The sequence below is a fragment of the Falco cherrug genome, chromosome 18, assembly GCF_023634085.1.
Source record: "Falco cherrug isolate bFalChe1 chromosome 18, bFalChe1.pri, whole genome shotgun sequence".
In the NCBI taxonomy this organism is placed as follows: domain Eukaryota; kingdom Metazoa; phylum Chordata; class Aves; order Falconiformes; family Falconidae; genus Falco; species Falco cherrug.
In genome coordinates this window covers 6,748,500-6,771,649 of record NC_073714.1, presented here as the reverse complement: position 1 = coordinate 6,771,649, position 23,150 = coordinate 6,748,500, and the positions used below count along the sequence as shown (strand labels likewise).

Genomic DNA, 23,150 nt, shown 5'->3' with positions numbered 1-23,150 from the left:
AGGAGAGGAGGTGCAGAACAAACGCATTCTCCAAGAGGATCAGCCATACATGAGCGAAACCGGGCTGTGACTGCCCGGTGCCAGGCGGAGCTGTGCATGTGTGTGGGGGGAAACGCGTGGCTATCCAAGAACAGGTTTTGGCAAAGCCCGGGGAAAACGTGCTTTCTGTGAGTGCAGCTGCATGCCAAGGTACAGCCAATCCAGCAAGGAATGACTGAAACGAGGGGCTGAAAGTTTGTTTTAAAGGACTTTGGATTTTAGGTTGTATTAGTTAGTTGTAAGAGGATAAGCAGCTATGATCGGCCTAGTGTAAGTGACTTTCTGGTCCAAGGTCGGTAGGACTGTAATCATATGGGGGGGGGGGGGGGGGGGGGGGGGGCAGGCAGCCACGGCCCAGGGCGCGAACTGGAACCTCATCATCTTGCTGAAAGTGCAGACGTGTCTCCTTCCTCCCCAGGGAGACTCTTCCTCTTCTTGTTCCTCCTCCAACAGCCCTGCATGGCTGCAGCAACACCTGCAAAATCGAGAGCTTCCACCTCAAATAAAATTTGATCAAAACAAACGCCTCACCTCTGACTTTTGCTGCGGGTCCCCATCCCCGCGAGGTTAATTTACAAGCTGTTGATGGCTTGTGAGGCTTGGGGGGCGCAGAAAAAGGTTTTTTGTGTGTTACTGGGCTGGGTGGTGAAAGGAGGCCTGGAGGGGGCTGTTCCTGAGCGCTCTGTGGTAACTGCCCCTTCCCGCCGGTGAAGAGGCCGTGCCAGCGGCTGGCACAGGGGCAGCGCTCTGCAAAGGGTAAGAAGGAATTACTGAATAAACCCAAAAAGTATTACCCTTGGGGTGAGGGAGAGGTGGGAAGGAGGCGTTGTAGATGGGCGTTTTGTAGGGAAGAGGCCGAGCGCGGGCTGCCGCCGGCAGGGGCCGCACGCCGCGCCTCAGGCCGGGCGGGAACGGGGGCTGGGAACGCGGCGGGAACAGGGCGGGAACGGGGCGGGGCGGCAGCGCCTGAGGAGCGCCAAGATGGCGGCTGCGCGGTGGTTCGGCGCGGGCGGTGGGGCTGGGCGGCCGGTAGGTGACCGGCGGGGCTCGCTCGGCTCCTCGCTGCCCCGGCCCGGAGGAGGCAGCCCGGTTTGTGTCCCGGAGGGGTCCCCTCTCGCCCCTTCCCTGCGCGGCTGGGGGGGGGGGGCGGCCGTGTCGTAGCGAGGGGCAGCCGGGCCGCGCCGGGCTCTCCTCGCTCTTCCCCTTCCCCGCTGCAGCAGGGCGGACGGGGAAGAAAGAAGCTGTCTGTTCTTTCTCCTCGTTACAGACGGGCAGGGAGGGGCCGTTTCGTCATCCAGCCGTCTACAACAGCGAGGCGTTAATTCCCCCCGACACGCAGGTCCTGAGGGACTGTGCACCCCCGCTGTGCCAGGGTCGAGTCCTGAGGGGAAATGCCCCCCACATGTGCCCAGGACCCTGCAGCCAGGGGTAATTCCCCCCCACACGTGCCCAGACCCTGCAGCGAGGGGGTAATTTCCCCCACATGTGCCCAGACCCTGCAGCGAGGGGTAATTTCCCCCCCCCCCCCCCCCCCCTCCCCATGTGCAGCGCGGATCATGCAGTGAGGGGCACTGCACTCTCCCACGTATGTACCCTTAGGGCCAAGCAATAAGGGGAAATAGTACCCCTGCCCGCAGTTGCTAAAAGCTATACAATAAGAGGAAATTCAAAGGATAGTGTGCTGGTGGGCACATCTTCTGCTCTGTGCTGTGGACTGTAAAATGCATTATAATCTTTATTCCCCAAAGCTGAAGGGAGAAAGGAGAACTATTCTCTTAGGGGACCTTCCACACACATCCCATTGTGGCCTCTGTACCTGCAATCCAGACCATAAAAGCAGGCAAATAACATGATTCGGACTTTTTATGTGTTCATGTCTCCCTCACTCACAGCAGGAAGGTCCATTTAATGAGAGCTTTTCTCCTGTTACCGTGTTTGAGGAATCTGGGCCTAGGTGTAGTGCTTGTGTTCAGATTTATGACCCCCAGAGAGAATCTTAGTAACAGCCCTGCAGGTGTGATACATGTAGTTTACCTGCTTTCCCGCTGCCTCCGTACCTCATAAGGTGAAGAGAAACCATATAATAATAAATGCTCTGTATGTCCTACCTACTTGTGACATAAGGTGGGTTTTGGTTACGTTTTCTGATTCTCACTTTGCTCTGAAATACCTGGATGCTGTTGGCTGTGCTTACAGTCACAGATACCAGATGTGGAAGCAAGTATTCACACTTTGGAAAGTTAGGCCTGTTACTCCATCGCTCTGTCTTGCCTTTTCTCTTAATGTTTTTTTTTTCTGTTCCCAGCTTTCCCCCTTTTAACTTCCATCTGAGCAGATGATGCCACCCCTATTTTGACTGCTGGTGTGGGTTATGTATGGAGCAGGGCCTCTTTTTAACTGGTCTGGATTAATTCTGGAACAGTACTTGTACAGGAATATACTGGATTTCTTTATTCCCCAAAGAGAAGAAATACACAGAGGTGAACAGGGGTGAGGTATGGCTTGGTACCTGTAGCTAACAGACTTTTTATCTTTTATCCAAATGTTGTATTTTTTTCTTATGAGAATTGTTTGTTCTAAGAGTAGCCGTTGCGTTACCTTTTTATCCTGACTTGCATCTTCTCAGAGTCACATAGGAGACCCTTATGTTTGACCAGCTAAACCCACAGAGTATAGGGTAAATACTAGCTTTGATTTAGCCTCAGGTTGGATTCATCTCAGCTGTCTGTAATCCTCTGAAAATTAGATGCTTAGGCCAAGCTAGATTTCCAGGTACTCACTACAGTCAAAAGGAAGACGAAAAGGCTCCTTTAGGGTGACTTAACGTTTTCTGTTACAGGTTAGTAAGGTGATTTGCCTGTCTTTAGTGACTGTGAAGGAGCCTAGATTAATTTTTTTAGGTGGCTAAAATTGGAGAGTTAGGTGTATTTTATTATGAAATGAGAGAGAGGGAGCACTGGAAAGGGGGAAAAGGAAGGGACATTTTGCAGTCTAGCCTGTGAGCTTGCTACATTACCCTAGAGGTTTAAGCCAGGTGAGTGTCTTGCTGAGTAGAAGCATGTGAAATACTTTTTCTGTGGGGTAGTGCAAACTTTTAATTTGGAAAATGTCAGTAAAATTATTTTTTTCAAGGTTTTGTCATACGATGTTAAAAGATCATAATTTGGCAACTCGACAGTCTTTCCATCAACTTCTGCAAAAGAAACAGTTTCTTCCATCTACAGCATGGCATAACACAGGTAAATACTAGTTAAAAATGGATAGATGAATGTGTTGTGAGGCTTTTATGTCTTGTGGTAATAACGGAAGCCGCCTTCTTTCTGCAATCTGTGTGTGGCAACATTTCCTTGGTAGTCTTTAATGAAGTGCTAGTGCATTTGGACACTTGGAGCTTGGGGAGAAGATGTGGATGACTTTCTTAGGTGTTTGATTATATGTGTTTTTTCTATACCATTCAGCCTTACAAGGGGCTTTGTTAGTGCAAAATATTGCTTGGGCTTTGCTGCTGTTCTTAATTTAATTTCTATCCTGGCGTACATGTATCTGTTGTGAAAGATTTCATGTTGCCTTCTGTCCTGCTTCAGCTGCTGAGCTCTGCCAGATAAAATCATTGGCCATCCAGATAAGGGCCTAACAAGGAGGAAAACAAAGCCTTTCATTCTTAGAGCTGCAATCTTTTCATTTTTTAATTTCTTCTCTCTTGAAAATGCATCCATGTATGGTGCATTAATGGTATTCTCCAATAATATCTGCAACTTGGTATTGTCCTGAAAAAGCAATGTTTAAGATTGAGTTTGTCATACCTATTGGATTTTTTGGTAGGCTATAATGCTCAGAAAAGGGGGAAAAAAATAGAAAAAATAAAATCATGAAACTTGCACCACAGAAAAACACTATGCTTTCGCACCTGCCTGAGGGTTTTGGCAACTGCTCTCCAATGCTGTAGCAGAAAGAGTCCAAGTCAAAAAGTTCTGCAGGTGCTGCTGCATGGCATTAGTCACAAATGGAAATCTTATTTAAATCAGTCTGCCTAGGCAGAGGTTTCTATTTAATTTTGGTTTCAGAAAAGAAAATTTTTGCCGTTCTAGTTCTAACCAACAGGCAGACTCTGCTGAGCAGACTTAGTATTTCACCTGCTTCTGTAAGTGTCCCGCTAAAGTTGGCCTCTGCGTGGTGTCTTCCTCTTACCTGCAGCATATGGCAGAACAGAATAATGAGCAGGTACAGACAGCATTCTGCAGAGGGCTGAAAGAACTGGTAACAGGTGTTAGATGTAGATACAGCCAGTCACTAACTGCTGAATAGCAAGTGCCAAGCAAGTTCTTCAGAGCTGTGCAAAGAACTCTCCGGGTTGATTAATGACTGAAAAACCTGGTCTTACGAAGGCAGAACTTCAACTGCAGAAGACACTTTTAAAATACAGAGGCTACCCACGTGGACACCTTTTCTGGGAACTGACACAGCCGTTTGTGGTTTAGGGTGCTGGAGATGCTGGGTGAACAGTGTGTGGTAACTGTTAGTGGCCCATTGCTTTCAAAAAAGGGGCAGAGAATACTCAGTTTACACCATCTAAATCCCCCGTTGGTTATTTGTCAACTATGCTGTTATACTGGATGTGATTTTTAGATGCCAGCAGGATTTGGAAGATGAATAGTTCTTCCATCTTCACGGATAAGCTGAGTAGTTGCTTGCTCTATCAGGATTATTCTTTTCACGTTAAAGCTAAGTACTTCTATGCTAAGTTGTTTTTTTCCTTTAAAAAAAAACTAACAAAAAAATGTAGTGTGTGCATACTGTGCCATTGTGTACGTTCAAGTCAAATGGGTTGTTACCATGACAGACACGGGCAGTAACAATTTGGCAATTTATAAATAGTGTGATTTGTCATCTAATACCAGAGAGCAAAATGGCAGTTTATGAAAATGTCAGCTCTTTTTGCTGCTTTAAAGCCCTCCATTGCATATTTTTGAAGTTATGTGAGCTTGGTTTTTAAGTATAATTTATTTATATATATTAGCTCCTAGAGATTTTTGGTTTTAAAAGGCATTTTCTTCTTTCCTGAACGTTTGTGTATCATTGTGTTATTTCATATGCAGGGCAAGTTAGGAAGAAGGAGAACTAGAAACAGAATTAGCGATGGGAGGCTCTCCCTAACTGATGTTCAGCTTCAGTGGGACATCAGGCATAGGCTGCCTGGACATGTCTGCAGGAAAAATACACTATTAAATGTACTCATTAAATGTAGAGTATTAAATTTTAGTCAAGATCAGGCTTTTTACAGTCTTCTAGTAAAAGACAGACCCATGCCACAAAAGGACCTTCTGTAAAAATTTATCTTTTAACCATCTTTAGCAATGAATTGTAAATAATTTTATTTTAATTTGTTTGGTCAGTTCAGTTTCTGGAGGATAAGGGATAGCTTACAGTAATTTTTCGCTCTATGGGAAATGTTAGCAGAGCGTAGTTCACTGTTACTGTTTAGTTACTCTTGGTTTTTTTTTTATAGTGCTGAAAAATAAAATATAAACCAACCCCCTTAGGTAGTGTGTATCTTCAAGAGAGGGCTAGTAAAACTGATCATGCTTTGAACAGGAAATGATAATGCTGGAAGAGGGGACTAAGCAGCATTTGAGGATTATAAAATAAAAAAAAAACCTAAACCTGACAGAGAAACAAATTTTGCATCTCGTGGCCTTCCCTAGAAAGTGAGGCTGGTACTGGCCTCAGGCAGTTTGATGCTGTTACAGAGGATGCTTTTTAGTAAATAAAAGTTAGCAAAAGAAGCAAAGACAAGGTTCCGTTTATCGTCTTGTTTCCTCTGAGGTAACATGTTTGTGTTTATCAGGCTTCGTGTCAGTCTGGAGCCTTTCGAGGAGCCTATTGCATTGTGTTTTTAAAGTATCATTGCTGTGCAGGCTGCTGTTTGCTATAGCACAGGGATCACCCTGGTCTTGGCTTGCCAAGTAATCAGGATCCTTGACTTTCATTTAAGCTACTTAGATTTGATAACATTATTTTTCTCCACATCCCCCCCCCCTCCCCCGCCTTTTGTTTTTGTAAATTTCCAGTAAGAAGCATGTTTATTCAAACTCAAGACACACCAAATCCAAATAGTTTGAAGTTTATTCCAGGGAAGGAAGTGCTGGAGTCGAGGACTATGGAGTTTTCCACACCAGCTGCAGCATTTTGCTCACCTTTAGCAAGGTATTATTTAATACATCATAATTTGTTTGGGGATCAGTATGGGCTGTGTGTCTACAACTGATGTTTTTAAGCACAGCTTCTGATCATTCTGCTCTTCATGCTCAGAAGTAGCTTGGTTGGGTTTATGTTTGTAATGCTGCTTTACTTTGCATAAAATTAAAGCTGGGAAGGTTGTTGTTACTAAAGTAGTCTTCCTGTGAGTCTGCACTCCCTACAGCTGTATCATAGCAGAACGCATCATGGTCTAGTTCATGTGACTGAATTGAGTGGTATTATGAATCAGTATTCTCAAACGGTTGTTGCATCACTGGTGAGACCTCTGGCCCTGATTTCGCAAAATCATTCCCATCAGAATACTCTTTAATTCAAGTAGTTACTTGGAAATCATGCAACTTTTCAGAATTGGGAAATAGAAATAGTATAAGGAAGTAAATAGTCCCCAAATACCGTGAATTAAATGCGGTAGCTTGCTTGTTTTGACGGATGTTGGTGCTAACCTGAACTTCAAAGCCAATGGATTTTTCCTTTACAAAAGGTTTGTGTTTCAGTCAAGGGAAAGCTGGGTTTGGCCCACACTTTGGGGCTGGATCTGTAACAGGTCTTGGGAGTTGCAGCATTCAATACCAAAATGCGTAATCTCGAGTAAGGATCGCTGAGCAAATAATTGATTTGTGTCATCTTGGTACAGAAGGGGTTTGGAGCACCATCACAAGTCTCTCTGGGACTATTTGGAAGCATCTGTTTTGCATGTTTGTCATTGCTGTCGGATTAGCCTCTGAAAAGAAACTGTTACGTGGGTGGAAGGGCTTCAGTTTGAGAGTAAGATCCAGAAATGCTGCAGTAGGTTACCCCTGCAGATCCCAGTTTAAGTCATCTTTGTGTCTGCTGGAAGAATTATATGCAAAAGTAGAAGCTGTTTCTCATGAGATTCTCTCTAGGAACTGTAGGGTTTCCAGAGGTTTCTTGCAGAGCTATTGGAGGGCAAACGGGATCTTTACAAGCAAAACTCTGTGACTAAAAGTAATAAATATAATGCAAAAGCTTTTTGTGGACATCGAAACATGTTTGTAGGATCTCGTTATGCCAAAGTGTATCAGGTTGCAGAATGAAATGGACTCTCAGAAAGAGGCTTTTTGTTGTCAGATATCTGCAAATAGAGGTTATCATCAAAGATGATGTATGTGCTAGACTGTACTGTGGCAAAACAGCCTGATAAGGCATATTGTGCAGGTTAATGGAAAAAAAAATAATCTACTATATAGCGTTAAATCCCAGATTATGTTTTTTGTAAATGGAATACTCATTTATTTTAAAAAGGAGTATTCATTTTCTAAAGAAGAAATAAAAGCTTCCTGAAGGGGAGGGAGGGGGAGAATTACTTAATTGATCTAGGATGGTTTGATGCACTTGCATAATTTCATTGTTTAAGTAACTTTAAAATTTAATTGGTTTGGTGATGTAAAAGCCCGATACACATATAACTGTTTGATGTGTAGAAATTCTTTCAAATGGGTATTGTGAAATCTCTTCTGTCATTTTTCATCACATGTATCTTTGTGATGAGATTTCCAGTTCCTTCATTTATTGCATTTTTGAGGTTTCCAGTCGTTCAGGAGAATATTTTTTTTTCCCCTTAATTACAAAATCTCTCTTACAGCCTTATGCTGTATTTACCTCAAGGTGCTTCCTCCTTTTAATGCTTTTTAAAATTATTTTTATTTGCTGCTCCTGAAGAGTAAACACCATTAACTTATTCTGTAGATGAGTTTGGTGGGTTTTATTTAACCATTTATGGAAAAAAATGTTTATACTCTCATTTCGCTTTTTATACCTAAAATACTGTCAAAAATAGGCTCTTTCCTGTCATCTAAGTTCTTGCGTTGCTTTGAATGTGTGCTAATTCACCACCTGGTTGTCAGGTGCTATATGGGGCCATCTCAAGCAATTTAGTATGAGGCTTAAGCCTCATCTTCATATTTTTCACATGCCATGCAGCTGACTAAAAATAGTGAAGATTGCTCACAAAGTGAGTTGATGTGTTAAGCCTTGTGGACTGCTTGGCACTAATCCCTTTTATTTAATGGCAACAGAGCTGAAGGCAGTTTTTATTGGGCTCAATTACTTCAAATAACTTATTTTAGTCTAAGAACATTCCTTGTATTTGCACTACTCCTACCTGAAACGATTGGTACCTAGTGGTTTTGGTCCTAAACAAGTAGTTTTTATATACAGAATATAATTTTGCCTCCAAAGAAGAACTGGAGAGAGAGAGTAATTCTTTAACACATCTAGTGGAAAAGTCTTTCTTGTAAGGTGTGTTCAGTGTCGCTATGTGCACTGCTCCACAGCAGGATCTTCCGGCTATTCCTAAGCTGTAGGTGAAGAAAACGTGTGTTTCCCTTAACGGTTCTGGTTTTAGCGCTCGATTTTGACTAGAAGTGTGTTCTAGAACTTTTTTTCTGTGACAGATTAAATAAATCTTTAGGAGTTTGCCTGAAATGTGTGTGCATTTTGGTTTTTTTTATTTTCCTGACAGGCAGTTATTCAAAATTGAAGGAGTTAAAAGTATTTTCTTTGGCCCAGATTTCATCACCATCACCAAGGTAAGCAGAACAGAGGTTCAGATGTTCTAAAAGATGCGCTGGGATTCAGCTGTCCAGTAAATGGCCATAGAGAGGATCCAGTCGGACTCTTGGGCATGCATAGTGAGAGTACCAGAGGCAGTGTTCACAGGCGGCATAAAAGGAATTGCCTTTAATATAAAAGGGAGAAAAAAAATCACAGGGTGTGGATAAGCACTGGACAAGTTTGCCCAGCGAAGTTGTAGGTTCTTTGATCTTGGAAGTGGTCAGCATTGGACTGGATGAGGCCCAGTGCGACGGTGAAGTTGGCTCTGTGTCGAGCAGGAGTCGCGATTAGCTGACCTCCAGGGAACGCTTCCAAAGGAGATGATTGTCTGACGGGATGAAGCACATTGCAGGCAGTGCTGTGTTTACCCAAGGTGTGGAGCTCATGTCAGCAGAGATAAGGTGTTGCGTGGTAACCACGCAGTTATGCTCTTACTGTGTGAAGAGCATGGGGCAATTCAGTAAGTGATAATTTGGCTCAATGTTAAATGGAGGCAAATGATCTTGAGTCTCTGAAACAGTTTGGTAAAAACAGGTGTCAAATAATGTATTTAGGAGACTTTCACATCTTTAGTTAATCTTTTAATAGCACTTGGCTTGCAAGCAAGGAAACCTTTCTGTTTATTATAAATTGAGTCTTACTCAACTTTTTTGGCAAAGCTGGACTTGGCAAAACTATGAAATCAAATCCAGGTGTCAATTGTGAGAGCCCATTATGATATTTTTAATCTAAGAAGAATTTCTGCGTAACTTATTACTAGGAGGCAGATACTCTGTGTTTATTCTTTTTTTTTTCCCCCTTTTGATTCTTATAGGAGAGTGAAGACCTGGATTGGAACTTACTGAAACCAGATATTTATGCAACTATAATGGATTTCTTTGCCTCTGGCTTACCTGTAGTTACTGATGAGGCACCTAGGACAGATACAGGTAAATCAAACTCTTCAGGAAGAGGCCGGTATCTGCCTTTGCGTTTAGTTTTTGTGAATCCAGAAGAGCCTCCACTTGTACCTCGGAGAAGCATGCAGGAGAATTTAAAGTACAAATTGCTAAAATTAACACAGGAGGGAATTTGCAGAATGCCTGTAGTGGAAGCAATGCTGCGCTCGCTGTACAGGAGCTGCTGGTCCGTGGGTATAAAGCCTGGCTCTCATCTGCTGTACTATGAGCATATCTTCATGGGAGCTGTGCTGAGCTATGCGTTTTGGCAGTGTGGACCGTGTTCTGTTGTACTTAGTGTGTGTGTGAAATATTTTTTGAAGTTCTGAGGCTGCATTTAGAAAGCTGTGGGGTGTTGCTGCATATCCTTTTCGTATGGGCACCTACAAAGGGTTTTATTTTCCTCCTTAAATCAAAAAGGAGTGCCCAGGCTTAATGTCCGTGCCTTAACAATAGGTTTATGGTCTTAAATGAACAAGAAATAGTAAGATATATTTTTCAAACTGTAATAGAAAGTAATGGAGACTAAATTACAATGTAACTAGAGGGCAGTTTTTCCTCATTTGCAACTTAGCAACTTAAACAAATTTTCCAATGTTTTAAGGAACATTATGACTATTGAATTTCTCTCTGCTCTGTTATGTCTGGTTTTAATGTCAATATTAACAGAGATTTTGTTTTATTTGAAAAGGTTGTCTTTAAAAATGCTTCTGTGACACTTAACGCTCAGCCTAAAATTGTATCTAGAGCTTCTAAACCCAGACAGGTTCATAATTCTTAAGTTGCTAAAACCTTCCTTCTGAGGACCCTGCCTTAACCACTGCTTCCTTATTGGATGTTTGTTGTTGATTCCTTTAAAAGTTGGTGCCACTGTTGTCTGTTAAGGCCTTTGCCTGCTGAGAACAACTCTGAACCAATACTGGGTTTTGGTAGTGAAAGCCTGGGATGTAAATAAGGACAGAGAAAAATACTTTGAATTCGGGTTTTGGTTTCAGTCATTTCAGCAGTGTTTTTAATGCTGTTTCATTCTGCCGTTATAGATTTGCAGTGTTAGTAATGATACTGGAATCCTCTCCGAGTTCTAATTTGCATGTTTTTCTTTTCCCAAGGTGCGTCGGAAGAAGATGATGAAGTTGTACTGATGATTAAAGAACTGCTGGACACAAGAATAAGGTAAACCAGGAACCTTAGATCACTTAGATGGAGTGACTGGGGTTTGGATTTATTTAAGAAACAGTGTATTTTTGTTTGGGTGTGTGTGATTTCATGGTTCAGTATCTAGTGGGGGGGGTTCAAAGTGCAAAACTGGCCGACGCTGAGAGTGCTGTTTCCTCTAATTGAAAACTTTCTATCTGGCTTTCCTGTTTAAGCAAAGTGTGTGCTGAACCGAGTCCTTATTGCTGAGTGATTTTAGAACAGTGTATAGTCTTACTCTCCGTAAGACATTTAAACAGGTTTGTTGGGTTTAACCTGGCTGTTTTTAAATGGTGAAAACAATGCCATCTTTCTTTTTCTTTTCTCCTCTGTTGTATTAATCTCTGTCTTCACTGTACTTCCCTTCCAAGTATTCCAAAGTAGTTTACATTCTTGTATTATACTCTAAAGCAAAATCTGCTAGTGGCTTTCCCTTGCTGTCTGGGCTTCATTCTGTTGCAGTTTTATTGGTATTCTAACACACAGCTTGAATTTAGAAACTGCTGGTAACTAATGAAGTCTCAAGAGCGGCTATGGATCATGTTGTTTACCTGAAGTATATTTTTATGCTCATTAATTGCCTTGCAGAGTGAACTGAAAGGGATAAGCAACTTGACATTTTAGATGTAGGGGAAAATGCTTGATGTGTTCCCGAATCTGTGATACCCGATGGCAACATCTTCTCCAGCTCACAAATTCCAGGACCCAGCAGCTTGTGTGTGGGTCAAAATCATGGAGTTCAGTTTAATTTTTCCAGAAGTTATGATGCTGCATTTTAAAGTGATATCACTTAATTTAAAGATTTGGTTATCTCAGCTGACAGATGGTACTGGTTAGCTTTCCTGAAAGGAAAGAGGGAGAAAAGCAGGAATAAACTGGAACATTTTTCCCAAATGTGTATGAAAAGTGTAACCCAAGTATATCGTTGTATAAAGCCATGATAGCAAATAGCATACAAGAGGCCCTGCTCTCGCTGGGTACGTGGCCATTTAAGCTCCCTCTGGTATGTTAGTTCTTGATTTCCCAGTGGCTATTCGTAACAGTCACGGGATTTCTGCCCAGATTTCTGGTTTTCCCCACCTTTTTCTTCCATTTCCTTCCCCCTGTACCCCTTGGTGGACCAAGAAGCTGTTGGTGAGAATATTAGCAGTAGTGTATCTTAACTTCATTTTATAGCAGGGTAGTTTACAGAAGCTATATATAAACTGGTGGCACATACAGAGAATTTACTGTTTAGTTGATTAAAAAATTATGCAAAGAAGTTGTCAGAAGGTGCAGGATGGAGGGAATGTAGATCTGAAATGCCTTGTAGTGTGTTAAAACAGTTAATTTCAAATAAGAAAAACGGAATTTTTAGTCATGTTCTTTGGCTTTCTGGAACGAAGATAATTTGCTATGGTGAGTTGTTAATAAATGTGTCCGATTCATAGGTTATTCTCTTAGGAGTGTAGTTCTCAAAGAGTTATTTTGGAAATCAGTATAAAGAGCTTCTGTTAGAGTAACTTGATGGTTTTAACTTGGTCTGGGAAAGTGTTGCTATGGGGATACACTTACAATGCAGGGCATTTGTTGCTTGCAAATGGAGACCAGGCTGCAGAAATGCTAATAGTACGGGGATGTGATCTTATCAGATGCTGGCTTCTTCACCCATTAGCAGGATTAAGTTTTTATAGTTGAGTTTTTTTCCTGATCTCTGTAAGCTATGGTGAACTGCCTATTTATTTATGGAAGCACTTTAGAACTTCTTATCGCTGTCCCTAGTCAGCTAACAGATGCACGTGCTCCTGAGGTAGGACAAACGCCTATTTGGCGCATAGCTGAGGCAATCGTTGTTACCTGTGGCGACTGCCTCAGTGCAAACCAGTATGTCTTTGCAGGCTGAATCAAGCTCTACTCCTAAGGTGCTTACCCATGGCCCTAGAACTTCAGTGGTTTTTCGTATGCTGCTGCATTCGTGTCAAATGTGTTTTGCTTAACATCCTACGGAAAACACAGTAGCTCTCTGTGTGAGAGAGTCCAGCACAGCATGTGTTGTTGGAAATTTGAACCAGGTGGTTGTAGAGAAAGAGGGCTTTAGTTACTATATCGTGACAGTTCTTTGTGTGTGTTAAATTTAGCTTTACTGAAGATTTCTGGAAGGAAACTTATTTCAGCTATACTTGCTTTAAATTGAGTATCGTGTTCCACCAGGCCGACAGTGCAAGAAGATGGTGGTGATGTTATTTATAAAGGCTTTGAGGATGGGATTGTGCAGCTGAAGTTGCAGGGTTCATGCACCAGCTGTCCCAGTTCCATCATCACCCTGAAGAGCGGGATACAGAACATGCTCCAGTTCTACATCCCTGAAGTAGAAGGCGTGGAACAGGTGGGTTGGTGAGAGGTAGTAGTTGTTTTCTTTTTAAATGAAAAAGAAGGTCTTTGTCCCTTTCCAGCATGGAGAGGTTGGCAGTTTAAGCAAAAGTACAGGATGTATAGGTGTAGTTTTCCTGAGTTGGAAACTGTATCTTAGCAAAAGCTACAGAACCCTAAAAAGCCCCTCACACCAAAATGCACTGGGGCTTGCCTGGCTGGAAAGCAGCTTTGCAGAAAAGGACTTGGGGTGCTGGTAGATGCCAAGTTCAGCCTGAGCCAGGAGTGTGCCTTTATGGCAAAGGTGGCTGAGGATACCCTGGGCTGTATTTAAGGGGAGTATTGCCAGCAGGTTGAGGGAGGTGATACCTCATTGGACTGTCTCCTTTTCTACTGAGGAGCTCAGAACTGGGCACCGTTTGCCAGCAATTGTTACCTTTGTGCTTTGGTGACTTTGGGTGATAAAAAGCAACAAGCTTTTGTCCCCTAAAATGCAGATTCTTTAGCTTTCTCGTTAAAAATCCGATATGCTGTAGTGATTGTTCTGGTGGCCTTTTGTATTAACTTCACCAGCTCCTATTTCAGCTGCGTTTCCTCCTGGCATTTTTGATCACAAGGTTTTCTTTCCTTTGTCATGTGACTATTGTCATTCAGCTGTGTAGGGTAACTGCTGTTCCCCTTGGGTCCAGCAGGGATTTAATGTAATAAATTCTTTAAACCCTTAGTCCCATAGGATTGCGTAAACTGTTTACCTAAGCTACTTCTGGGTTTGATTTCAGGTTGTTGACGACGACGATGACGTGGAGAAGGAAGCAAATTCTCCTTAAGCTAGCATCATCTATGGCCAAATAAGTATTTACCTCTTGGTGTACGTAAACTGTCCTTGTGCTGAGGAGCAAACAAACTTGCCTTTCTTTTCAGAAAAATAGTTGCATTTATACCTGTGAAAATGTATCATCGGTTTAAGCCACTAATTTATTAAATGCCCTGCATTCAGAAAAGAATCCTTTTGCTCCTCTTTGTACTCTGCGTGAAGAAAGAAATGGTGGGCTTCAAAACTGGTGATGTGCCTCTGCGTTTTTCTTTCACACCAAAAATTCAAGACTGGCAAAAATAGAAGGCAGAAGTAAAGTTTCTTGACTGGTTTTTGTGCAAGAGAACTATTAAATGTTTATTCCCCCCAGCTTCCTTATGGGGCTTGCAGGACTCCCTGCCTTTGGTCTATAACTGGGAAATTTAGGAGTGTTAATTTTTTATCAAGTCTTGTTAAAAAGCTTTTGGATTCATATCTTTTTTTGTGTGAAAAATAACCTGTAACTTCTGATGTTCATTTTGGAGGATGTAATATTGCCATCACTTGTGGAAAGTTACCTACTTGCTCACTACCACTGTGCAGCCAATAGCAACAGCAACAGAAAGTGTGAGTTTTGTTATAAAAATCGTATCTTTTAAAAGTTAAAGAAGATGATCCTCATCAGCTTTAGTAAGTGGAGAGACTAATTAGCTTATTTGGAAGTAAAATTGTCCAGCCACCATTAGTGGTCTGTTTAAACTTGCAAAAGGTGGTTTCTCAACGTCATACTCCAACATCAAGATGAATGTGCAGTGCTTAAGGGCACAAATTACATTTGTAGGATAGCAAAGAAAATTAATGTGTTTACCTATGCCATATCCTGTTTGTTCCTTCAGCAGTGCCAAAGAGCGCAGCGTATGTGTAACTTGGCTGCCCTGGCTGAGCAAGGGAAGACGTGGCAGAGCAGAACACGTTCCAGTTTTAGAGGCTATGGGAAGAGAAATATTTATTGTTCTGAAACTGTGATACATAAATTGGGCTTTGCAAGTACTTCTGTTTACTCGTACGAGTAGGACTGAATTCCTTCCTGGTGCCTAGCTTTAGCAGATGACTTCGCTAACAGAAATACTATTTCTTTTTGCTGCCACAACCGAGCTGAGTTCGTGGCCATTATTTGGCTTATGGTTATTATACTGTTACTCCCTGCGTACAAAGATTTGACAGCCTCTGGTGTGTTCCCCTCTTTTGCTCCTTGCCGGTGTAATTCCACTGAGTCCCTAAACAGGATCAATTAAGTCGTTGGAGAATCTTTTGCATAGCATGCAGATCAGCATGTGGTAGCCGTAAACTTCATGTTACTTGTTAGAAATTTGAAAATAAGTGTTTTGGCAAAATATTTCTTCAGCTTTCATGGAGAGTAATAACTTACAGTCATTTAAATTCCCCACTCAGGATTTGGAAATTGGTTTGAAATTGCCACGTTTTATTTACCCTGTTACGAAGTAAGCAGTGCCTGATCTTACAAGTGTATCATGACAAAATTCCCCTCAAAGTAGGCTCACACTATCCAAAAGAGAGCTTGTGCAAACGTTATCACCGTGTTCTTTGTCAGTGAACCATAGAATGGTGAGCAATGGTTCTGGTTTCTGAAAAATAGAGCTTTTTAGGCCTAATTGGTCAAATTAATGCACGATATAAGCCAAAGCTTAAGCAGCGAAGTAGTCGTTTTGTGTGTTAAATAAAATGTCCTCTTAAAGATGTGGTCTTTATTCTTCAATTAAGCAGTCTTGTTTTTACTGGAGTTTTGATTTGTACAAATAGGACCAAATTAAGCCTGCCTGTACTGATGCTGAAGATTGAGCATCTTGTGATCTTGCGACTGAAGAGATTCCGTGTCCGGCATGTATCCTGTGTGTCCTCAAGCTCCTCGAGCTCTGTCATGGAGAGAGAAGTGCGTAGTGCTCGCATCCCGTCCTCTTTTTATCTGTTCTGTCCCGCTACAAAGTAAGCTCTTTAGGGCAGCGGCTGCATTTCTGCAGTGTAAAGCAGCAAAGTTGGGGTCTCCAACTCGGGATAAACAGAGGGAGGGGGTTAAGTGCCAGTTGTCACTTGGGGAACAAAACCAAACCCAGAAATGCTAACACTATGATAGCCCAATGTGGTAAAATCATCAGCCCAAATCATGAGGAGTTTCTGTGTGAACCTTCCAAGCTCTGTCTGAAACAGAATCCCCGTTAGCGAGAGGTGTCCCGTCTCCTCCGCTCACCCAAAAAAACCTTGCCCGTTCACGGACACGGAGGCAAAGGGGAGTACAGTAATGACTACTCAGTGTGTAGCTTAGGAGTGAATGAGGTGGCCGGCGGCCCCGCTGACAGTACGGTATGTCATGGGGTGGCCTTGCAGTTGGTTTTTTTGGAGGGCTTGTCAGTTAGGTGGCTGGGAAGCTGTGCTGTACTGTAATGCTCCGGTCAGCATGGTTTTTTGACTCTGAAGTTTTTCTTTGTAGAAATAATTTTTTAGAAAGAAAAAATTGCAGTTAGTCATTATGTTTATAGTAGTAATGACTACTTGAAATTATTCTGGCATTTTTTTAAAGAGAAAAAAGTACTTTGGTATTTTTGCTGTGCTGTGGATAACGGCAAAATTACAGTCTGCCATTCAGCTGTTTATGTTTTCACCCATGTCAGCTAGAGAAGACACACAAAATCCATTCATGTTTTCTGAGCGCTGTTCTAGAACTCTCTTTTACGGGGAGTTGATCACAGCTATCTAAACTCTTGTCATCTTGGAACTGTTCACAGGTGGACATGTGCTTTTTGGTGGGATGTGACTCATTCCACGTTTCTAGGAGAAATCCGCCTGTTTGTCATCTGATAATACTGTAATGTACACTGTGAGGCAGCTAACAGCTGACAGCATTTTTGGAGCAGGTACTTCCCAAGGTAGTAGTAGGAGGAAATACCTCATGTCACCTGATGTTAGAATTCAAAGTGCATTATGTGTCAGGGATCACAAAACATACTCTTTTTTTTTTTTTTTTTTTTTTTCTTTTTTTCCTGGGAGCTGGTAATCTTCACCAGTAAAATTCAGGACTTCAGCCAGGACTTCTATTTGAAGTGAAGTGTGTTGAGCTTGGAGAAGAAGAAAGCAGGTATTCTTTTTCCCAGCCATGAGCCCTTTAGTTACTTTTAAAAACGCTTGTATGTGTGAGAGAGAGTTTGGGAAACATTTTCACATTTCTCCGTTTGGTAGTGAGTTGCACGTGTATATTCGTGTGAACTATACATGGTAGTAAACCCACGTGCTGTATGTACAGCAAACCTCAACAGAGGAACATGGGGCATAAATACTGGCTTGGGGGAGGGGAATTAAATAGCCACTTCCAGACTGAACACATGGAATGTTCTGTATGTGTATGTGTAAAATTCTGTATGTGTAAAATTCTGAGGAATTTGCACCAGATTGTTACATATAGAAGGATGAGTTAGCCTCGGGTTGAGGGATTAATTTTTATAGCATCAAGTATGGTATAGATTTAAGTCATAAAGTTCGGTATTTGCTGTGCTGCTGACGTGAGCTATGTATTTTGGGAGTGTTCGTAAGGACTGTCCATGGTCCTTCAGGTCTGGGGCATCCTACGTTATAAGCAGGAGTTTGCCCTCTGATAATGCTGCAGGTGATTTTAGGTGTGTATTCTTAAATTCTGCTGGGGGTAAGAAGTCATGAACTGGGAGCTGCTGCAGGGCAGCAAAGAAACACCGTTAAGAGCAGTAAAGCAGCGGGTGAATGGGGTGTGCCCGTCAGATCAGTAACGGAGAGTCTGAACAGTGGCCACAGCTGAGGAGAGCAGGATTGCTGTGCCAGGGCGCACCGCGTGTGGTCCTGGTGATCGCCTTCTGGGCTGGTGGCTCCTTCCTCACCCGGAGATCGCCTGCCACCGCCACGCGGCATTTGGTAATTAAAGACGGGGAGGTGGAAAAAGAAATCAGAATTGGAAGTGAGCCCCCCTCCACAGCTGACAAAGGGGTGGTAAAGCACTGGGCAAGCCGCTCGGTCGCAGCTCCGCACAAGCCAGTCCTGGGAACTGGGACTAACTGGGAGGTAAAGCACTGGGCGAGCCGCTCGGTCGCAGCTCCGCACAAGCCAGTCCTGGGAACTGGGACTAACTGGGAGGTAAAGCACTGGGCGAGCCGCTCGGTCGCAGCTCCGCACAAGCCAGTCCTGGGAACTGGGACTAACTGGGAGGTAAAGCACGGGGTGAGCTGCTTGTCGCAGCTCCGCACAAGCCAGTCCTGGGAACTGGGACTAACTGGGAGGTAAAGCACTGGGCGAGCCGCTCGGTCGCAGCTCCGCACAAGCCAGTCCTGGGAACTGGGACTAACTGGGAGGTAAAGCACTGGGCAAGCCGCTCGGTCGCAGCTCCGCACAAGCCAGTCCTGGGAACTGGGACTAACTGGGAGGTAAAGCACTGGGCGAGCCGCTCGGTCGCAGCTCCGCACAAGCCAGTCCTGGGAACTGGGACTAACTGGGAGGTAAAGCACTGGGTGAGCCGCTCGGTCGCAGCTCCGCACAAGCCAGTCCTGGGAACTGGGACTAACTGGGAGGTAAAGCACGGGGTGAGCTGCTTGTCGCAGCTCCGCACAAGCCAGTCCTGGGAACTGGGACTAACTGGGAGGTAAAGCACTGGGTGAGCCGCTCGGTCGCAGCTCCGCACAAGCCAGTCCTGGGAACTGGGACTAACTGGGAGGTAAAGCACTGGGCGAGCCGCTCGGTCGCAGCTCCGCACAAGCCAGTCCTGGGAACTGGGACTAACTGGGAGGTAAAGCACTGGGTGAGCTGCTTGTCGCAGCTCCGCACAAGCCAGTCCTGGGAACTGGGACTAACTGGGAGGTAAAGCACTGGGTGAGCTGCTCGGTCGCAGCTCCGCACAAGCCAGTCCTGGGAACTGGGACTAACTGGGAGGTAAAGCACGGGGTGAGCTGCTTGTCGCAGCTCCACACAAGCCAGTCCTGGGAACTGGGACTAACTGGGAGGTAAAGCACGGGGTGAGCTGCTTGTCGCAGCTCCGCACAAGCCAGTCCTGGGAACTGGGACTAACTGGGAGGTAAAGCACGGGGTGAGCTGCTTGTCGCAGCTCCGCACAAGCCAGTCCTGGGAACTGGGACTAACTGGGAGGTAAAGCACTGGGAACTGGGACTAATTGGGAGGTAAAGCACTGGGTGAGCCGCTTGTCGCAGCTCCGCACAAGCCAGTCCTGGGAACTGGGACTAACTGGGAGGTAAAGCACTGGGTGAGTTGCTTGTCGCAGCTCCGCACAAGCCAGTCCTGGGAACTGGGACTAACTGGGAGGTAAAGCACTGGGAACTGGGACTAATTGGGAGGTAAAGCACTGGGTGAGCCGCTTGTCGCAGCTCTGCACCGGGGCTGGTCCCGCCAGGCCCTCGCAGCGGAGCAGGGGGCCGCGTGCTGGCTGCCGGCCGATGGTTCCCGGGCGGGCGACGTTCCCGCTCCGGCTTGTGCTCTGCCAGGCTCCAGCGAGCCCAGAATCGGCCCCTCCTGGTTTTTTACCGTTGGCATTTTCTGGGCTTCCTCGGGAGCCCTTTGGTGACTCCTCCGGGCCCGGGCCCGGGCCCAGCGGAGCGAGCAGCGGTTTTCCCGGGAAGGGACCGGCTCCCTCCCAGCCGTTGGTGTTTCCATATTTCCCAGCGCTGCGCGGCCGTTACCCGCAGGCCAGGCTTCGCGCCCGCCCCAGTTTGCGGGGCCATCTTACTGGTGTCGCTGCCCGGCTGCTGCGCCGGTGCGGAGCGGAGGGGAAGCCGCGCAGCCGGGCCACGTGTGCTGCGGGGCCAGGACCCCCGGCTCCTTCCCCGGCCGGGCGCGTGGGGGATCCCAGCGTTACCCCCGCCGGTGCCGCCCGGTTGGTGCAGCTGCCGCCGGGGGGTGGGGGGAGGGGGGCGCCCCCCGCCTTTTGTCCGCCGCTGCCGCGGGGCGCTGGCGCCGCCCTCCCTCCTCCCGGCGGCGGCCGCGGGTCCGGCTGCCACGTCCCAGGCGGCCCGGGGGCGGGGCGGGGGCGGGGCGGGGGCGGGACGAGCGGAGGGGCCCAATGGCGGGCCGGGGGCGGGGCGGGTGGCGGGGGCGGGGCGGGCGGCGGGGCCCAATGGCGGGGCGGGCGGCGGGCCTGCGCCATGGGCCCGGGCCGCGGGGGGCGGGCGGCGCGGCCCCGGCGCGCAGAGCCAGCGCGGCCGCGGACGGGGGCGCACCATGTGCGGTAAGGGCAGGGCGGCGCGGCCCGCCGAGGGAACCGGGCGGCGCATGGCGGGGCCTGGGGGGGGGGCGGTGGGTTGGGCTGCCCGGCCCTGCTCCCTCCGCCGTGCCGGGCGGCAGCGCTAGGCCGGCCCCTGGGGCACCCCCGGAACCGGGGTGGAAAAACGGGGCCGGCCGCTTCGGCCGCGTCGAGGAGGGGCCCCGGCGTCGTTATCTGGGGATGTCATCACCCGGCCGGCGGCCCGCGTACGGTTCCCCGGGGGAGGCATCTTGTAACGCGTTAATAACTTGCAAGGGCGAATTGGCCCGCAGTTAGCGCCGCTGTGGCCGGGCCGTGCAAAGGCCGGCACCCGGCGCTACCGGTGGGTCCGGGCAGAGCGGCGGCGGCGGTGCGGAGTGTGGCGGCAGCCCAGACCCGTGCCGGGTGGGCTGTAGGTGCCTGTAGGCTGTGGCTTTCCAAAGCAGCCAAGTGACACGGGAGCCTCTGCCCAGGGAGCGTCAGGAACACGCACCTTCCAGGGAAGGATGCGGCTTCACCGCTGGGAACGCAGCTCCGGGCATGGCAGCGCAACCACTCCCACTTCTACAGGGAAACTCTTGTCTATTGTTATTATCTTTTTTTAGGCGTTAGAACTCCTGATGTGGATGCTCGTACATTGATGCAAGTTTATGCAGCGTAGGTCTTGAGGCAGGCGGGTAAATGGGTTTAAACCCAGCGTCGAAGTGTCGGTTGCGGGGTGGTGCAGCAGCTCATCTCCACCCGTTCGTGTCCCAGCGGAGCATCCCTGCCTTGAGCACATGCCTTGGGTGCGCTGGAGCACGAGCCAGCGAGGCTTGTTCCCCAGGGTCACTTTGGTACTTTGCACTCCCATTTGTCACGTTAGTACAATTACTTACCTCATCGTTTGGATGCAGCAGTAGAAATCATCCTTTCTCTTCCTCTTCCTTTCTGTCACGTTGGCTCCATGTCTTTCCATGGAAATTTACACAACAGTGACTCTTCTTATTTGTCTTTCCATGTTTCCTCCTTTGTTTTTTTTTCTGTATTTTTATGTGCGAAATTAAAAGGGCGCTGTAAGCAAGACTGGGTTTTATATTTGCTATGCAAATTGCCCTATTCCATTGTTTTTGTGAGACTGAAGTGGCACCACCTTCAAATTGTCAAGTCTGTGGAGCGCTACAAAGAGGTGATCCGAAATTCATGCTTCAGCTTACGTTTAACACTATGTTAATTGGCGTTAAAAGTACAAAATGGAGCGAAGCTAAGAATAGAAGGGATAATTATGGTTATAAATAGCTTGCTACAAGAATAGGGATGGTTTTGGTGCCTTGTGCTTGCCTTATGTGAGGTCCAGGGTGTGAACTGTGTGATATTAACATTCTGCTCTTTGTCTTTTTAATTGCAATAAGCCCTGAAAATGCTGTGGGAGTTACTTGGTTGCATTCAAGATTTAACGTGTTTCTCCCCTTTTTGATAGAAGCAAAGTTCTTCTCGGATGTTGAAACATTTGATGGAATGGTAAGAAAGGCGTTAAGCATTACTGGCTCTGTTATTGTGTCCTGTTCTGGGAGCCAGAGGTAGATCCTACAGCGAGAGACGAGAAGAAGAGAGCATTAACTGAGCACATTAATACAGCAAAATGAGCCTTGGAAGTTGGGGAGCTTCTGAGCGCAGGAAGTGTGTGGCCGAAGGCAGTTAAAGGTTTCTGTAGGGAACAGGAGGGGAACTGTTTGGAGTCTGAGGGTGCTACCACGTGAACTCTTGTGACTTGTGGTTAAGTGCCATTGGCAGAAACCAAGGAACACAGCCTCCTGTGCTGCGGCCGTTCGCAGTCCGGCTGGCGAGCACAAGGCAAAAGGGGCGGTGGGCTCTGCTCACGGTGGGAAACACGAGTTGCAGTGGCAGGTTGGGCATTTTTCCATACAGCACCGGTAGACTCCAGCAAAGGAACAAGGTGAACAACCTGAGGTGGTGTTCTCTGAGATTGCCCTGCAAGTGTCATATGTAGGCAGAGCTGGCTTGTGATGCTCCGAGTACTTACGCTAACAAGGCTCCCCTAGCTGAGGTGGTGAGTATCTTGGAGCAGACGGCTCTGATTTCTCGTACCGTGCCCTGCAAAAGGTCTGAGTAGCCATGTTACACAGTGTTGTAGCGAGAGCTGTGTGGACCTGGTTGCTTGTACGAACCCTCAGACAACATTTCGTAATAGAATCGTAAGTCAGGATATAGATTGCTTCAACTTGCCACGCTGTCTGGTGGTTACCTGGTCTGCATTCAGATTTTTATCCAGTTCGGCTCACACAGAAAGCTACTTACTAAGATGAGCCTTTTTTAAAACAAGGTGACAGTGCTGCTGCTGTTACCTGAGTTCCTCCGTGACAGCTTCAGGGCTGGAATTACCAACACGGTGTTTTCAGCATACTGGTGATCTGATGTTCAGGTGTACGTGTATAGGATCTTGCAAGATCCCATGATCTGGTGTGCTCGTACCACTTGACAGGTTATGGAAAGCAACCTCGAAGTTCAGTTCCTTGATGCCTAGCATAAATAACGGGCCTGCTGTGTGTATGTGCTGGGGTTTTGGTTTTGATAGCGTTACGGGAAAAATAGGGTTTGTTCCTCGTGTGTGTTACAGACTTGCAGTTTGAAGACCTAGCCAGGTATAAATTGCATGTGGTTTGGTCTGAATGCACCAAACCAGTTCAATGGCATCTATGAAATAGTTTGGAAAACAGGTTTT

General features: G+C 46.1%; 2 protein-coding genes across 7 annotated transcripts in view; both read left to right on the top strand.

Annotated features, from left to right (window-relative positions):
- The first annotated feature begins 980 nt into the window (after positions 1-980).
- On the top strand, positions 981-15,901 carry NFU1 (NFU1 iron-sulfur cluster scaffold). 5 transcript variants are annotated; one of them, XM_055695990.1, is made up of 9 exons: positions 981-1,068; positions 3,172-3,278; positions 6,108-6,243; positions 8,780-8,846; positions 9,686-9,800; positions 10,919-10,982; positions 13,194-13,368; positions 14,132-14,220; positions 15,045-15,901. In XM_055695990.1, exons 2-8 carry the CDS (start codon positions 3,185-3,187, stop codon positions 14,177-14,179), a joined length of 699 nt encoding a protein of 232 aa, XP_055551965.1. In that variant the 5' UTR covers positions 981-1,068; positions 3,172-3,184; the 3' UTR covers positions 14,180-14,220; positions 15,045-15,901. The 5 variants fall into 5 exon arrangements, with proteins under 5 accessions (XP_055551965.1, XP_055551964.1, XP_055551962.1 ...); XM_055695989.1 differs by having other exon boundaries at positions 15,042-15,901; XM_055695987.1 differs by having other exon boundaries at positions 14,132-15,901.
- A 65-nt stretch (positions 15,902-15,966) lies between these two features.
- The window catches only part of GFPT1 (glutamine--fructose-6-phosphate transaminase 1), a 41,076-nt gene continuing 33,892 nt past the window's right edge, over positions 15,967-23,150 (top strand). Inside the window, exons 1-3 of one of the 2 annotated variants that reach the window (XM_014279187.3) lie at positions 15,967-16,096; positions 16,947-17,075; positions 17,209-17,296. Coding sequence is in view for 1 of the 2 variants with exons in the window: in XM_055695986.1 (XP_055551961.1) it covers positions 20,407-20,413 (7 nt within the window). In the remaining variant the exon portion in view is untranslated. Of the gene's footprint in view, positions 16,097-16,946; positions 17,076-17,208; positions 17,297-20,317; positions 20,414-23,150 lie in introns of those variants that run through there. The other variant, XM_055695986.1, reaches the window with a different exon arrangement.

Bases quoted from the DNA above. Each gene is read 5' to 3' on its own strand.
- NFU1 (XM_055695990.1), top strand. From the start codon at position 3,185: ATGTTAAAAGATCATAATTTGGCAACTCGACAGTCTTTCCATCAACTT. The intron at 3,279-6,107 runs GTAAATACTAGT...GTAAATTTCCAG, and splicing joins TACAGCATGGCATAACACAG to TAAGAAGCATGTTTATTCAA. The intron at 13,369-14,131 runs GTGGGTTGGTGA...GTTTGATTTCAG, and splicing joins AAGTAGAAGGCGTGGAACAG to GTTGTTGACGACGACGATGA.